The sequence below is a fragment of the Alosa alosa genome, chromosome 4 (assembly GCF_017589495.1).
Source record: "Alosa alosa isolate M-15738 ecotype Scorff River chromosome 4, AALO_Geno_1.1, whole genome shotgun sequence".
NCBI lineage: Eukaryota > Metazoa > Chordata > Actinopteri > Clupeiformes > Clupeidae > Alosa > Alosa alosa.
The window spans coordinates 8,285,672-8,303,044 of record NC_063192.1 but is presented as its reverse complement, the minus strand read 5'-3'; the positions used below and the strand labels follow the sequence as shown (position 1 = coordinate 8,303,044).

Below are 17,373 nucleotides of genomic sequence, written 5' to 3'. Positions count from 1 at the left end.
GACGTCTGAGTAAGATGGCTAACTTCTGTAATTTTAGTAGGCCTATCAGGCGAGGTTTCGAAGTGAAACCCCACTGAAACCACACTTGAACTAATGGTGTCAAATAGCCTTACAAAAAGTTAGGTATAGCTCAAAAAAACTATACGATTATATCATGCAATAACCTGGTGACTCATCAATCTTCTCCGCACAATAACAAGAAATACAGTATAGAGGTACATGTTGGTCAACATTTATTGAAAAATATTAATTTCATATTGACAACTCATGACTTGCTTCAGAAGGTCGTTGGCAAAAGCAAAATTTCTTTGACAGACACATCTTCAGGAAGACTAAAAGTCATTTGACAAGTTGGAAGAACAGAAAATATAAGGAAGAATTTGATTGTATGGCTCCTGTGCTTCCATTTATAGTCCATATACAGTATGTCCTTCCATTTTTAACACCTTTGCATTGCTCCACAGATTTCATTATTTATTATTAAATATACATTTATAATACCCCTTTTAAGGGTCACTTAAACACTTCAACCACCATATGCAACCATGCACAAACCAACATGCCATATTCAGCTACATTTCCTTAATAAAGACTCTAAATGGCTAGAACTCCTGCTTTTCACACCAACCCAGAGGAGTGTGTACATATGTGCGTGAGTGTCTGTATGGGTGTGGTGAGAAAGTCCACGGCTGGCACGTGAGTTCTCTGTAAACATTGGCTCTCTTCTGATGACCTGTCTGCTGGCCTTCGATGCTGAGGGGATTCGCCCAATTCCAGCACTGTAACATTCTGCGTTAGATCCTCTCTCTGGTGAAAAGTGCACTCCAGAACTAATGGGGTTTCAAAGGTCTATGCAAAGCAGTCCACCACTGAATCACACATTTCTTATGTGTTAAAATGCAAATGATAAACCTCCTCTCAAAATATGCACTCATAAAGTAACGCCTATAACTCAGTCACTCCTCCTCAGTCTGCGTGTTACTAAGGATACTCTCGCGATGCACCAGTGCTCAGTCCAGAGCCGTCCTTTTATGTCCACTAAAAATAGAACACTACTTCAATCAAAAGCAAATTTGATGGAAAGTCAGTCCATTTAAATGTAGCTGGAGTGCACCTTAAAAAAAACCTTGAACAAGCCAGGGAATGATGGGTGACTCACAGCTAACTTTGGAGCTCAACAGACCATCATGTCTGAAACATCTCAACCTCAGATCTATATTATGAGTAATACCTCTCAAGCTCGTTTGTATTGAACCGGATGCCAGCTTTGCTAAGACTACTACTCTAATTAGACCCACTCATACTCCAGTGCCCCTCCCCACCCACCCTTCACCCTTGGACACCATGAGAGAAAGCATGGAGTAGCTGCAGGCTTGTTATTGCACATAACCTCATTTAAAAACAAATGAATTAAATAAAAGCCTGGGACTGACCTTTAGGAAACACAAGTAAGTGAAATATATTATAAAGGTAAAAATGGACACCACTACGCCATCACAAAAAAGTGTCCATTTGCATATACTGGTGATATAGTGACTCCATACAGTCCCTTAAAACAGGTCTCTCTGTCTCTGTCTCTCTCTCGACCTCATCCCATTTCCATTTCTGATTTTCTTCTCCACTGGTCCGCGCTCCACGACGTTTACACTTCTATGGTTTTGAAGTAGAGTCTGGAGTAGATGTTATCCAGCTGGCTGTGCAAGGCGTGGAAGGATGGACGCTTCGAGGGCTCTGGATTCCAGCACTCCAGCATTATGCGATAGATGTTGGGCGGGCACTTGTGCGGACTGGGTAACCGGTAGCCCGATGCCAGGATCTCAAGCACCTCCTTATTACTTTTCCCTGAAGGTGTGAGATTGTGGGGAGAGGGGGGTAGGGGTTGGTTGTGAAAGTAAAACTTATTAGTAAAAAAAAGGAAGAGAGAGTGACTTCACTTCACATTGTATTTCACCAGATGGAAAATGCCAGAATTGGCAATCCTCTGCACGCACACAGACATACACGTACACAGACACACACATCTACCCACCATCGTATGGCATCTTCCCTCGTGACATCATCTCATAGAGCAGCACGCCAAAGGACCAGACGTCTGACTTGACAGAGAATCGCTGGTAGAGGGCCGCCTCGGGGGCCGTCCAGCGCACAGGGATCTTTGTGCTTCTGCTGGCCGTGTACACGCTGTCCTGCAAACCAACCAGCAGCGCAGAGGAGCTTTAACCTCTCAGAACCCCTCAGCATCTCCAAAACTAGCCACCAACTAGCCTTAATAATAACAAAAACGAATTACCTTAGAATACGGTTATAGGTAATAGATAATAGGTAATAGATGAAAGGTAACAGAATAAAGTACTAGGAAATAGAATAAGTTAATAGATAAGAGCATTAGATTATGCAGGGCTTAAAGCACAGAACATTTCTGTGGCTGAAATTATCAGAAATATTCAAATCTTAAACAATCTTGCCCGTGCCTGAATGTAGGCCCCTGAGACCTATACGCCCTGATTATGTCTTCTCAGGGTGGTTTACATAAGTCTAGTATGACAGGCTTTTCATTTGACACTAGGAGCCGGTACAGACATGAGCGCATCAAGGTTTATGCCTCTGCTATCACTGACCTCTGGCCTTCTAGCAATTAGCTGAGGGAATCATTGACTTTGTGACCCTGTTTAACATGAGACGTTTCCCTTTCCCAGCAAGAACAACAACTTGGTGCTGCCGGGACATTACCCATCACTGCACGGCCTGTCTGTCATGATCACCTTTATGATGCGAGCCAGACCAAAGTCGGCAACTTTGCAGATGAGGTCATCACCGACCAGGATGTTCCTGGCAGCCAGATCGCGGTGGACGATGTGCCGGTCCTCCAGGTAGGCCATGCCCTCCGCCACCTGGCTGGCCATGTAGATGAGATGGGCAGAGGTCAGAATCTGACCTTCGGGGGCTGAAAGCAGACAGCACACAAGATGAAAGTCATTAGCAACACACTGTAAGCACAGCACTGAAACACTGGACCGTGTCCCCCATAAAAGATCAGACATATGAACACTAGGTCATAAATGATAGCATTAATGTTGTGCATTAAATATTCATTACCTGAAATGATTAACTGCATGAATAGGTATTTATAAGTGCAGTAATACATGGTAGGTAATGTAACTGATCTGATTACACATTTAATATAATATTATGCAATGAACATCATATTTAATTTCTTGAGCAACTATTGGTACTTCTTTGGTCATGCATGGCGTAGGTGTAACGTCATTTATAAATGAATATATGGATTAATATGTCAGTAAAACACAGTTCCGTAAAGCATTGCTGAAAATGTGCTTGCATGCAGAAATGGTTGTTGTTTCCCATTTTTGTGCTTTGAGCTCTCAAACTTTCCCCTGGGACTCACGTGACTCATCTTGATCATCCTCTTATGCAGTGCGGCGTTTCTTAATTATTTACAAAAGCTGCTCAAGAGAGTACAAAAATCCACCCCTCTCTCTGCCGAAGACGACATGGAGCAAGGTGGAGACAGAGACAGTCATCCATCATCCTAATTTGGGTCAAAGCCAACAGCAGCTGAGAGGCCTACGCATATTTAAGCGTGGCTCTTCATTTACTGTAAACCTAAACACAGGAAGGCAGCAAGACAGAAGATGAACCGCCGCCAATTAGTTATTCACCATTCCCTAATACAGAAGGCCTAAGTTATGTTCTGAAGGTTGATTTTTGATTGAATGGATGATTTCACTTGTAGATATTCCAAGAAATATTTACTCTCAATGCCATGTTTCTGGACCAAGTGAGCAAATGTGAACAGTTTATTTTTACGAAACAGGAGTTGGATGCCCTTTTTTATCCATGTGTCGAAATAAAGTGGTTTCTTGTTAACTGTTAAATCTGGGTTATTCCAAATAGGAGTCAATTTGGATGATGCCAGTGAAGTGTTTGTGATATGATGGAATTTCCACCAGGCTATCAGAGCTGCTGCTATTGTTGGTGTTTTGAAGCAAGGATTGTCTGACTCCAGAGCTAGATAGATAGATAGATAGATAGATAGATAGATAGATATATTGATTGATTGATAGAGAGATGCCAGAAGTTATGTACTCACTGGCCAGGTAAGACTTGAGGCTGCCCTTGCTCATGAGCTCGGTGACAATGTAGACAGGCTCGCCGCGGGAGACCATGGCCAGCAGCTGGATGAGTTTGGGGTGGTGCAGGTTCTTCAGCGCGTGCACCTCTTTTATGAACTCATCCTGCTTGGTGTCCTCTGGTCCACACACACACATGGAGAGAGAGGGGCCAGTCAAACAAACAGCGAAGTCACAGACTTATCAAACCATTAGGGCTACAACCATTATTTTCAGAGTCAATTAATCTTTTTATTAATCTTGCAACTAATTATTCTTTTCATAGTCAATTAATCTGTTTAATCAGATTATTTTCTTGATTAATCGATTAGTTGTTTGATCAATAAACACATGGTGGAAAGATGTTGTGTTTCCAAAATCCCAAGATTATATCCTCAAATATCTTGTTTTGTCCACACAGCAAAGATATTTAGAGTAAGTAAAGATGAAAATATTCAAGTCTAAGAAGCTGCAATCAGAGAATTTTGAGGTAATTTTGTCAAAAAAATAACCGATTAACAAAATAGTTAGCGGTGTATTTAATAGTTGACAAGTTAACGATTAATATTTGCAGCCCTATAAACCATTGTGACTTTCAACCAATCTGCCATTAAATAATCTCAAATTAGCATATATTGTGCCTAGATAAACATGTTTGTCTGTTCAGGAACTGACAGCTATGAGAACTCTTAAGGACATACATGAAACCACATCGTCCTTCCATTTTATTTTTATAAAACCAGCTAACAAAAGAACCACAGCAGTGACGTGAGCATGCTTTTCTATCCAGACCCAACAATACTTCCTCTGTCTACCTTGCTGCTGAGCTTCAGACCTCTAAAATGGCAATCTGTTATTCCAATGGTGGTTGAACAACTAAAAACTCAAATTTCACCCTCTTACACAAAAACAGTCTCTGGGAGTACGTCTATTTAATGTTATGGCTGGCTGGGTGAAAGAGTGCTTATTTACTCAGGAAGGTGCAGCTTTATTGCTGTGCTGTACATCAGACAGGCCTACGTTCCACAAGAGTGCCGTCATAGCTCACAGACTGCTGCATTCTCATTTCAAGGCATTTTTAGAGGAATATGCAAATTGAAAAACTGAATCAAAGCTTTGTGGTATCTCATTTAAGGAGAAGGAAAACAAAGTGGTATTTTTCTGCTGAGAAAAACTCACAATAGGGCCATCTTCCTCTTTTGAAAAACCTGTCTGTCTAACTTGGGCAAACATGCATGGAGAAGCAGGTGCCATACCATGTGGTTCCTGCTGTAGGCAACAATTTACTAGGGTCTAAAGTCAGTGTGTGTGTGTGTGTGGGGGGGGGGTTATAATAGAGACGACTCTCGCAGAGGACTGGGCTATACGATTTAAAATATATAAACTGAGCAATATCTGAAATAAATGCCGTACCATTTAGATATTAAAATCAATTTAGGTCGGTAAGAGGTTAGAAGTGATGGTATCAATACATTTTTGGGCAAATATGGCCTCTCCTACTACTACTGATGCTACACACATTCATTAAACAATTGCTGTAGTTTTGCACTGGGTCAAATGAGGCCTACAAGCAGGATTCTGGGAGAGTTCCCAGAATCCAGCAGAATGTGGCTATGCACTGAAAACACCATTCAGTGTGTGTGTGTGTTCATCCTGAACACCAGAATAGCTTTTTCATTCTTTGTGTCCTAATAGAAGAGACAAACTGATACAGTAATTCTTACATGTCATGAATGAACAGAATATATATACCAATCTCTCAGTGAATATTAGTGAACATCAGTCATCCAACAGAACATCTTAGCTCTTTCCCAGGTGCTTGTGCTCCAACACTAACCTTGTTTTAGCATCTTGATGGCCACCTTCTGGTTCTTGCTGGTCCATGCTGCCTCCCACACCTCTCCAAAGTGCCCCTCCCCCAGCTTCTGCTGCAGCTTGAACTCCTCCCGCGGCCGCTCCCATGGCTCCATGTCGAATAGCTCCCGCTAGAAACCGGAGAGACATGGTTATAGCCCGCTGAAGCACAGCTGTGCTGCAGCATGAGGACAAACAGCAGCCCCAGGTGCAGTCAGTTTCAGTTAGTCGATTCATTACCTGCTAGTACCATATTTAGACTTCTCATTATAGTGTAACACCAACACATGTAAAGAGTTACACATATACAGCACTCTTATTTTTTTTAGTGATTCAGGCATGATGAATACACTTTGAGCGAAGGTCATTAGAGAGACAGATAGGACATTTGTCTTTGTTGAAGGTGTGAGCTCTTACAGTATGTACACAATAAGGAGGCTGGGGGAATATTTACTGTGTCAGCAAAGGTAGAGGTTAGTTTCATGGCAGGCGATAACAATCACCCATTCAGCAGCACAATAATGGCTAAGGGTGATCATATGGACCGATTGCAAAGGGGTTTGATAAAGAGAATATGTCTCTCTGTATGGTTGACATGATCAAACAAAGGACCACAACAAGGACATGACAGAATACAATATATTGGGAAAACATCTGCACATTTATTCAAAAACTGTAAAATATTACTAAAATATGAAATTTAAAATACAGTGTTAGAAATGTATTTCAAACCCATTGTTTAAAAAAAGTGCATAACAGAGTAGAAATTATTAATTGTTTTTAAAAAGTACTTTTGTATGCAGATTATCCATATAATACAATACCACTGTAGACCTACACCTACAAAAGACTAATGGAGAAATGATTGGACTTGATCATAATGTAAAGAGCTTATGTAACATTGTTCTTCAATTTCAGCGCTCAATCTCAATAAATATCTAAATATCTACCACAATCTTCAGACAAATCAGAAAAACTTTTAGATTTGATTCAATAAATTGGACCATAATTGTCATATAACATACTTCAAATGTCATATAGACAAAAATCACATGAAATGCTAAATAATTGGGCTCAAAACAATAAGTTGCAATATCAGTTGCAACAGTAAGTGACATGAGATGAAACTGAATATATATGTGATATATATTCATATACACACGATATATATACTGTATATATACTGTATATATGTGTGTGTGTGTGTGTGTATGAGAGAGAGAGAGTGTATGTCACTCTGTCCACTGCCTCAGTGACTCAGTCTTAGCGTCTCCCCTGGAAAGGAAGAGAGAAGAGTCTGGAGTCACGACGAGGCCTTCTGCCAATTAAATAAATAAATAAAAACAAGGCCGATCAATACAAAAACACGGGGAGGGGCATAGCAGCTACAGCCATGACATTGCCCTAACATGGCCGCCCTGACCCCAAATTAAATGACAAACGAAAAAGCCTGACCTAAAAAGGTACGCTGTGTATGCTAAAATAAATGTGCAAAAAAATGTGACATGGTTTCCATTATATTTAAGTCTTTTAACCACCCTTTTCACACATGGATGGATGCTATATATGTCCAAGCACATGTGCAACACTGCTGCACATGTGGGTACAGCTGTGCTTAGAAACACTGTTTCTGGGCATACCTGCTGAACACACGGTTGGTCCAGGGGACAGCCCAGGCTCTTGCTGTTGCTCTGGTAGTACCGGATAAGCTCGTCCAGAGTGGCGAAGGAGATCTTGTCAGACACAAAGTAGGCACCAATCGCTGACCGGCGTATACGAAAATGATACACTTGGCCTTCATTTCTGGCTGTTGGGGGACAAAAACATAAAAATGAATCACATTGTGTGTGTGTGTGTGTGTGTGTGTGTGTGTGTATTGATTGATATGGCATTTGAAGGGAGATGTGTATTTATTGATGTTCTCCCCTTCTGTACAGCCTTGGCCCAGTCTAGTGAACTGATTCCCTTCCTCCCTCTAGTGGAGAACCAGACCTGCTGCGGTGAATCACGTGTGAGCACATAACCTGCTAAGGAGCTGTAATACACCCATTGGTCTTGCTACATCCTTCTGTCAGTTTTATTATAAACACAATAATCCACTGGTTTAGCGATGCAAAAGAACAAGACTAATTCACACTGCATTCTGAAGTGGCATTTTAAAAACACTCAGGGCTGGACTCCAGGAATACTCCCTGCTCATGACAGTAATAAACTGGGCGTAATAGTGTGAGAATGGCTCCTGGTGAATAGAGGCCCTGCTGACCTACATTTCAGACAGAGAGGGAAACGGCAGTGCAGAATATGGGGCAGTAGAATAGAATGCCAGGGAAAGAGGAGAGGGGAGGCTCACAGCGGAGGAGACTCATTGGGATCAAAGTGGCCAATGCAAGAGTAAGGTGGGGGGGCATGGTGAAGCTCACAAGATGGGTTCTGCAGAGGGGCTGAAAAGAGATGCAAGGAAAGAGAGAGGAAGGAGAGAGAGAGAGACTAGCAAGAAATGCTGAAGAGAGAGAGAGAGAGAGAGAGAAATGAGCAAGAAATGCTGAATAGCATTTCTCAGGCAGAGTGCGTTTCATTAAGAGAGAAATAATGAGGGATGGAATAAAGTGTGTAAATGAGGCAAGAGAAAACAAAGGATTCAGAGTGCTACGGTGAAGCAAGAGACCGTGTGGTAATAACCAATCCCAGTGGGGCTTTCATCAATTACCAGCTCTGATGTCTGTCCCAGCCTCCAGCCCAAGTATGATGCATGAGGCGACCAGCGGGATGGAGAGACCATGTCAGCTTTACGAAAGCAAGGAGTGCTCACCTGAGATGGTGTACTCGTCGCTGTGGCTCTCGCTGATGCGCACCAAGAAAGAGCCATTCTTGTTCTGTTGGGCCAGGAGAAGTTTTTCAGCCTTCTGTCTGTTGATGTTCCCATAGTACCATCTTCACACCAGCACACATGCAGAGAGAGACAAGAGCCTTAAACATACACAAACACAGAGGCACAAGTGCAGCCCCTTGTGCTATCAGCTGATGGAGAACAGTTTAATTTAGCAAAGATCTGCAATCCTTTACATTCATATGTATTAAATCATTGACAGGTTTTGCACGTCCGTTTGAACCACGTGTGTAAAATTCAAGATGCAAATTAAGTGGCTTACTTACTGCATCTAGAGGGAGCGGGTTCAGCTGATAACACTGTTCCATGATGACATGAAATTTGACCTTACTGATAGTCAGCAGATTATAGAGATTTCACAGCCATGACATGCCATGGTACGAACTCTGTACCAGTGTGTTCACAGGGCGCGTTTCCTTAGTGTATTGTTGTGAAACCAATATGGTAACAATGAGATATTCAAAATCACAGGCAGGCACAGGCATTGCACAATTATGTTATTGGGAAATGCATATTTGGTTAATGTTCTAAATTCACTGCAAGTGGAAAAGAGCTGGCCTAGACTATTACACAGAGCATGTTTTGTAACAGCGCAATTTTTTTCAGTTGTTTCAGCTCTACTTACTGTAGTCTTTGAAATAATTTCCATGAGCTATTATATTAAAAATAGAAACCCTAGCTCTGAATGCTTACATGAAACTTCAGTTTTGTTCTGTGAATGTGTCCCATAGTGACATATTCAGTAGATTATTTTAGATTCGCTTTGAGTTTGAAACTAAAGCTGTAATGTTGCTACACAAGACTTGGTGAGAGCTGCTCATCATGGAAAAGCTTTTGAAACGGGCCAACGACCTGACATCATCACCTGTGTAAAGAGTAAATATGGGTGTGGCTTAAGGCACACGCACACACCCTGTTTTTGCATGGCCCCAATGAAGTTCAGGTTTCGCTGAAACTGCATGATGCAGGTAAGGCTCTCAAACGGTTTGAGTCAAACCAACAGTGTAGGCCCTAGATGCATGGATAGATGCATGACTGGCAATTAAGTGGCCTTCCCTTTCCAGTATGATATTACAAAAACATACAGAGACTTTGCATGCAACTTCAAACGTGGGCTGGTTTGTGCTAAATCCCTTGACACACTTCAGATTGGTTAATATTTTGAGCAGGACCTGAACCTTCTGTAGCACCTATTCTCTTCATAATGATAGTCAGAAAGAACTTTGGTACAGTTAGACTATTGATATGCAAGCTTAGTTACCTCTTCATAAGTGACCTTATAGACCTATTATGAATAGTCAATTTGGTCGGTTAAGTTTTAACACACCTGGTTATGTTTTCTTTCAATCACACGTTAATTCCCAGAATGAAATCAAAGGGTAAAAATGTCCTTGGCATCCTCACTGTTGACATTTAAAGGCAACATCTCAGCACTAAGGCCTATGTTGTTACTCACTTGTATTTTGCAAATTCATCTTGAACCAAAGCTACATAGTTAGCCGGTAGTAGTCCTGACTCCAATGTGCCGGTAAGTTTTTTGGCAAGCACATAATCACCCCGCTTTTCGATGACCGACAGTTTATCACCTTCTTTCACAGTGAGCTCCTCCTCGCTCCTGGCTTCGAAATCAAACAAAGCCGCATAAAGCTGCGTTGGCTTTTTCTTGGGAGCTGGGACACTGATATCACCTGAGACTGTCCGGATTTCTGCTGGTCGTGTTATGTTCGGATAGTGAAATTCGGGCCATATCCAGTTCCATATCCTACTACAACATGGCATACAAGTGCGACAACAGTCCTCCATCCCAAGCCGATTCCTCGGGCTCTCGCGGCAACGGCGGAGGTATCCAGAGTATGCGTGGGCTGAACACGACGTTAAAAGTAAAAATGAATCAGTGCTCTTTTACAGTAGGCTATCTCCTCAGATCGTTGAACGACGCTACACAGCACTACTGTGATGTCCCTTCTTCGTTTTTTCGCAGTGCACTTCACAGCAGTTGGGGATCAGGTGGAACCGGTTCTGCGTTTGGATGGATCACATTCACAGAACTAAGCGCGTCGTGGGAATGCGGAAACGGCATGTTGTTTAGTGGAGTGTAATTTCGAGAGGCTGAGCTGAGAAATACATTTCATTGAGCCTGCCGAGGGAGGGTGCTCACTGTGGTTTGTCTTGTGAACGTCATCCTTAAAGACATAGGCAAGGACTCCCAGGGGATAACCTGCTCCTGCTCTTTCACTAACCACTGCAACCATCGTCATTTTTAAGGCTTGATTTTTAAGTCAATAGGGATGGTAGCAGAATACCATAGCGGCTACACAGTGTCTTTGGCGCGGCTTCCCTCCTCTGCGTCTCCCACCGACTCTGCACCTGTGCGTCATCGTGCGCTTTATCCATCTAACAACTGAAACACTAAGACGAAATTCAGTTGTATGTAAATTAAGTCTCCCAAAAATTCTAAGGATATTTAGATAAGACCTAATAAGATGCAACATTGCTTATTCGCTTCTATTCATTCTGTTACGAACGGGGCCTGTTATGTCGGCATTTGCTTCTATTGTTGTTTGTGCTATAAAATGTGAGGGCATCTCCAAAAAGTTCCACTCTGCTGAAACTTAAGACACAGTACACAGAAATCTGTTTGATATATAGCACACAGTTTTATTAGTATATTTAGCTTTGTGAGGTACAGCTTGGGAGGAAAAAAAGAATTCACAATTTGATGTAATGAAACATTTTTACCAAAGCCGTGACATCACAATGAAGAAAGCTTGATTTCAAATCATTGGATTCTTCAGTAATCAAATTGATATGTTAGGTCAAAGAGCCGCCCATGCTGTTTTGCATTGAAACAAACAGAAATGGAGTTTTTCATCTTTTTTCTCAATCTTTTTTTTAAGTTGTTTCACATATATATTTATCAACACTTGTTTTCTAAAGAATTTAAGTATTCAGCCACATGTACTGGAAAAAATATCCACTGTTAACACAATAAATATAAAAAAAGAATAATTATTTAATATAATTTAAATGGTATCAAAGAGGGAAATGGGGCTTCAATAAGACATTTATACACTAAAAAATGTTCTAATTTTCCTGAGGTTTTATAGTCTGCTGTTTTACAACATGGATTATTTGTATTTAACACTAGAAACCCTGTATGGGTTAGGGTGTGTCAATGGCTTATACATTATTTGAATAGCAGACTCTATGAGTATTGGCGAGTGGTAGGCGCCTGGCTAGTTTAAGGCCACAGCACCCAGGCTATGTTGACTGAGGCAGGAGCGTGTCTACAAGGCAAGGACATCCAGTGGCTCAACCCTGATCAGCTCAAGTCCTCTTCCCATTGTGGTGTCTATGAACCAGGTTTCAGACACATTTAGTCCCATTTCCCTTCAATGAACATGTAATCAGATTTAAATTAAACTACAGACTGGGGTCATCGAGGGAAAGGAGTTGTATGTGACAAACAAAAACAAATCAAAACAAACCTGATAAAAGAAGAGAATTTCAAAAGTCTGTACATGTAAACATCACACTTCCACTGAGTCCAAAATGAAGGGGAATTACAGTTTTTTTTTCTTTTCACATTGGTATTAGTTACAAAGTCAAAGCAGAACCCAGACTGTTGGTTTCTGGTGCAGTAAGATATAACAGGGAAGGAAATCAAAGAAAAAAGAAAACAAAAGTAATCCACAATACCATCAAATGACAAAGACAATGGTCGGAAAATAATTTTGCGACTGGACTTCAGCTATACACTGCCCTTGATAGAAAAATAAAAAGTTACATTTCTTTCTCGGCTGTGTATGTTTTTCTGTTCATCTTTTTGTTTTTGCTGAGCTACACATCTGACCAAAGCAGACCATTAAGAGTGTGTGTTCACTAGCAGGTGTCCCCGACAAGCGTCACTCCTGCATACCCCTCCTGAAATGTCTAGTTGGACAGTCCCTTAATGTGTGTGTGTGTGTGTGTGTGTTTGTTGGCCCTGCCCTCATCAGGGCACAAGATAAGATAAGCTCCACAGCTCCCTGGTGAATTTCCACACCTGTACAGCAAGCACACAGCAATTTGGCTGAGGACACATCCGTCCACAGTTCTCCAACACGCCTCTAGAGGGAGTACTGCTTAACTAATAGTCTATCATTTCATCTTGTTGTGTGGTTTTGATGTAAGTTGGGCCAAAATGCAAATATCCTATTGTGTTACATAACAACACTATAGTCAGGTCAACAACTTTGTGTGGTATAAATGTCCTGTGTGCTTGGAGGAGACTGTCCACCAATGAGCAGCAGGCCTCTGTGACACTGTTCAGGCAGACTGCTAAGAGTTTTGACATCCTGGTTTGGAATGTATATAGGCATACAGAGTAACGTCACTTGTGATGTTGATATTGTACAAAATATCTCTGAAAAGACCACTTACTTGCAATACAAAAAAAGTATTTATAAAATAATAATAATCGTAATAATAACTGTTACACTAATAAAAATAGAAATCATGTTTAAAAAGGTGTCGACAGTGGGGCCAACTATTAGTCCTCCAGAGGTCCTGAAGAGTCAGAAATCTGAGTAAGAATGCTCTGATTATGGCTAAAATACTCTGCGGTCTCCAAGACACACTGTATACTATAGCTGCACACAGAAAGAGGAGTGGAAATCAAACAGTGAAGATACACCTTTCCAAGATTGTCTTCTGCCTAGATTTTTTTTCAATGTTCATTTTGAACAGTTTGTTTTCTTGAAGTAGCTGTCCGTGAAAACGAGAAAACGCGCAAATGGGAAAGGAGGTGCAGGATAGTTCTGAATGGAGTATTTAGCACGAGCCTCTTCACTAAAAAATCTTGCCTCTATCGACCTTTTCTCTGATGATTTTTTTTAAACTGTCGTCCCTTGTCTTTTCTTTTCAAACAAATACACAACTTGTATCTGACTTTTTTCTTTTTAAATTCCTTCTCGGTTAAACTGTAGCAGAGCTTAGTGGCATGTGAGGTTAGAGAAATTCAGCAGCAGCGCTTGACAATGTCATTTCCTTAGTAGGGTGGGGGTGGTAAAGGGTAAGGGGTTGTTGGGGGTGGGGGGGATCCATCCATCACTCTGGGCCAAGCTTGCCTAAAGCACTGGATGAAGAGAAGGCTGCATCCAAAACCACTACCCTATCTCCCCTTGCCCAATCCATCGCTCAACATAACTGACATTACAAGGGCAGTCTCTTGAGGGAAGAGACGGAGAGGGATGGCAAGAGACTGAATGTATGTATGAATACGAGTATATTTGGCTGTGTGTGTGTATTAAGGAAAGTGGGAGACAGACTGTCTGTCGAGTGACACAGAGAGCTTACATACTATTTGTGTGTATGTGTGTGTGCGCATGAGTGAGTGAGAGACAGTGTATATGTATGTGTATGTAAGAGAATACAGTGAGACTAGGACACAGAGAATTGGAAAGTGACAGTGTATGTGGGGGATATATTAATCCAGAGCTCATGAATACCACGAGGCTCAGCAGTCTGGAGAACACAGAGCGCATATATAGACGGGGAATATCTCTTAGTCTGATTTGCAGGGTAGTAATACGATCTCTGTGCACTAACAAAACCTGCCAAACTCCAGGGACTGCCACCTGATCTGTGTCAAACAGGAATGAGAAATAAGACTCTTATGTTTCTTCTCTCCCTCCCGCCACGCCCAGCTATCTGCCTTACTCTTCCCATGGTGCATTGCAATGCGTAGATGAAAGAGCGACCCAAGGGAGAGCTGGATAATGCTGAAACAGAGCGCTGGATGGAGCCACCACAGGGAAACCAGAGCGAGAGTCACAAGAGAGAGGAGACACAAGAGAGAGGAGAGATGATTCAGTGGCATCACCGCTCACACACACACCGCTGACACAGGGGACAAGGTGAAGGACCAGGGGAGGGAAGAGGGGCGGGGAGAGGGAACACAGTGAGGTGTAGCCTCAGACTGGTCATTTTTGCATATTTTGTTCATTTTCTTTTGTCATTTTTTTTACCAACAGCATTTTAGAATAGACAGCTCCCACACATTTCGACTGTGTACGTTTAACCATTCCACTTTTCATAAATAAAATATATTACATTTTCTCTTCTCAATTCTTCAAAATGTGTTGCCGCGGGCTAAGAAATGACGCACACATAAATAGGATGCCCATGCATGGGGTAAGGATAGGGGTGTTTAACTCTATGGTGCAGGGACACAGTGGGTGCTTGCAATGCCACGGAGCCTCTACACACGTGACTCTGAAGACTACATGAGCTCTCACACATTCAGTCACACTCATATGCGAGTTGTTTTCGACAGAGCCCTAACCTTGGCATGTGGTGACCGCAGGTAAGTGTGATCACACCTGAGCCACCCACCTAGCGAGGGTTAACCCAACTGCCGACGGTCAGGAACGCTATGATTATCAACTGCACGGTCACACTCTATCCCCCTTCAGCAGACTCACACTGGTGTGAGATGGAGAACTCTTCCCTTACTCACTCCACATAAACAGTGACACCAACCATCCACCCTCCCTCCCTCAGCTGCCTGCCACTGGGCTTCTCTGCTGCATGTTCTGTGTGCAAAAGGGAGCAAAAGATAACAGTGATGTGACAGTTAACCCCTACAAGCCCGACTGTCATTGAGAAGAAAAACAAACAAAAAGAGGGGAAACCAGGCATATGAAATGTAAAAAAGAATTGAATCAATAAATTAAAGTTTCCATTTCATTCGCTATAGGTCAAAGATCTGAGTAGCCCTCCTGGAGGCTGAGGTGATGGGTCAAGAGGACTCTCCTGACCCACTGTGGGCCGGAGGTTGGGAGGGGGGTTACGTGTGAACCTTAGGAGCTGAGCTCACTTCAAAGTGTCACAATATTTTCTCTCACAGCAAAGAAATAAGGATAAGCGCACGAGAGAGATAAGAGAGTAAAAGCAAACAGCCCTGTGAAACCAACAGAAGAATGCCAACTCACATTGCAAGCCACGAAAATAGAAATTTCACAGAAAAAAACAACAGTAAAAAAAAGTAGACGGCAGTTTTTTGTCTTTTTTTTTCTAAAGTATTTTTTTTCTTTCAAGTCTCCCATCTATCAGTTTTTCTTGCGGATTTTACAGTTTCATCAGTTCTCCTCCCACGTCTGCCTCTTCATGGTCTTGGTCCATGGATTTGGTCTTGAGGTGGTCTGGTTGTGCAGCAGGCTGGCGGTCCTGACTTCTTGAGGTTTCAGGTCTGTGGCAAATTAGAGTCCAGTCCATAGCAGCAACATGGATTAATGGCCATTTTGTTTTTTTAAAAGAAAAGAAAAAAATTGTTGAGTCAACAGATATAAAGACAAGAGACAGATGACTCTGTCCTCCAAACCCCTCATTACTGAGCAGAGGAGAGCGGAGTGTAAGGGAGGGGAGGCAAAGCAAAAGGTATGAAGCATAGGGAGTTGGGGAAAAAAGCTAGATGCGATGAGCCAAAAGCCAAGGAGAGGACGTGGTGTGTGCCACGCTGAGGACAGAGAGATTTGGCATCCGAGGTGATGGGGCGGTCCGACCCATCCGCTCATGTGGAGAGCCATATGCTGTGCTGGGCCGGCTATGGCAAGTGCAATTGGCTCCTCAAAGAAAAAGTCCAAGTCCCACAGACAACACAAGTCTGAGATGATGGTGGGGCAACGACCGGTTAGGGGAGGGGGGAGGATGAGTGATATCAGGTTACCATGGCGGTGAAGGGGGTGGGGACGTCACAAACTTTCTAGTGGTAGTCAAGTCACTTCAGCTCAAAAAAATGATGCCAATATTTACACATGAAACAACACGGAAATGCTGTTGGACCAAACCCTTCACTTGAATCTCCCGTTTCCCTCACCTGAGCCTCTAAAAGCAGCTCTGGTGAAGTCGGCCAGGAGTCGAGAACACAGAAGACCCGGCAGATCTGAGGTATTTTTTTTTTCAAGGGTGGGTGGGTGGGGGTGTGTTTGAGGTCAGGGTGGTAGCAATGGCATCTCCTTATGCATAAGATAAGCGATCCTCCCCAGGGAGAGAACTGGGAGGGAGAGGGCGAGGTCTGGAGAAGTAGGGGGGAAAGTGCTTTAGGACACTGAGAGCATTATTTACAGCAGGTTCATAAGTCTCTCACTCTTTCCTTTCATTTGCTCACACACGCACACGCTCACATGTGTGCACACACACACACACGCACACACTCACAAGAAAAGAAGAAAACAAACAAACAAAAAAAAATAAACATTAAACAAGGACATTATTTATACTTTCCAGTTAGACAAAGTGTTTTAGTTGATAATGTGAGGAGTCTTTTTGTAAGGGGCTCTCTCTCGAGGAGGGAGGTGAAGAGAGGTGTCTTGTAAATCTCACTGGCGTCATGTATATAGCATCCTGCTTCAGAGCCCACATCACTCACCCACACGGGTCAGGGGCACAGGTGGGGGCTGAGGATTGTTGCCCACTAAATGTTTCTTCCTCTCTCTTTTCTGTTTCTTTCTTTTCAGCCCC

At 42.5% G+C, this 17,373-nt stretch overlaps 2 protein-coding genes across 3 annotated transcripts in view; both read right to left on the bottom strand.

Moving 5' to 3' along the window:
• Window positions 1-216: 216 nt before the first annotated feature.
• On the bottom strand, window positions 217-11,040 carry srms (src-related kinase lacking C-terminal regulatory tyrosine and N-terminal myristylation sites). Of its 2 annotated transcripts, none has more exons than XM_048240626.1 (8): window positions 10,328-11,038; window positions 8,794-8,915; window positions 7,625-7,791; window positions 5,968-6,115; window positions 4,112-4,270; window positions 2,763-2,944; window positions 2,030-2,186; window positions 217-1,842 (listed from the first exon to the last, which is right to left on the bottom strand). In XM_048240626.1, exons 1-8 carry the CDS (start codon window positions 10,672-10,674, stop codon window positions 1,643-1,645), a joined length of 1,482 nt encoding a protein of 493 aa, XP_048096583.1. In that variant the 5' UTR covers window positions 10,675-11,038; the 3' UTR covers window positions 217-1,642. The 2 variants fall into 2 exon arrangements, with proteins under 2 accessions (XP_048096583.1, XP_048096584.1); XM_048240627.1 differs by having other exon boundaries at window positions 1,704-1,842; window positions 2,030-2,265; window positions 10,328-11,040.
• Window positions 11,041-11,504: 464 nt separating this feature from the next.
• The window catches only part of nol4lb (nucleolar protein 4-like b), a 93,962-nt gene continuing 88,093 nt past the window's right edge, over window positions 11,505-17,373 (bottom strand). The window contains 1 exon segment of the mRNA XM_048240624.1: window positions 11,505-17,373. This exon segment is cut by the window's right edge and continues 578 nt beyond it. The gene's annotated coding sequence lies outside the window, so the exon portion shown is untranslated.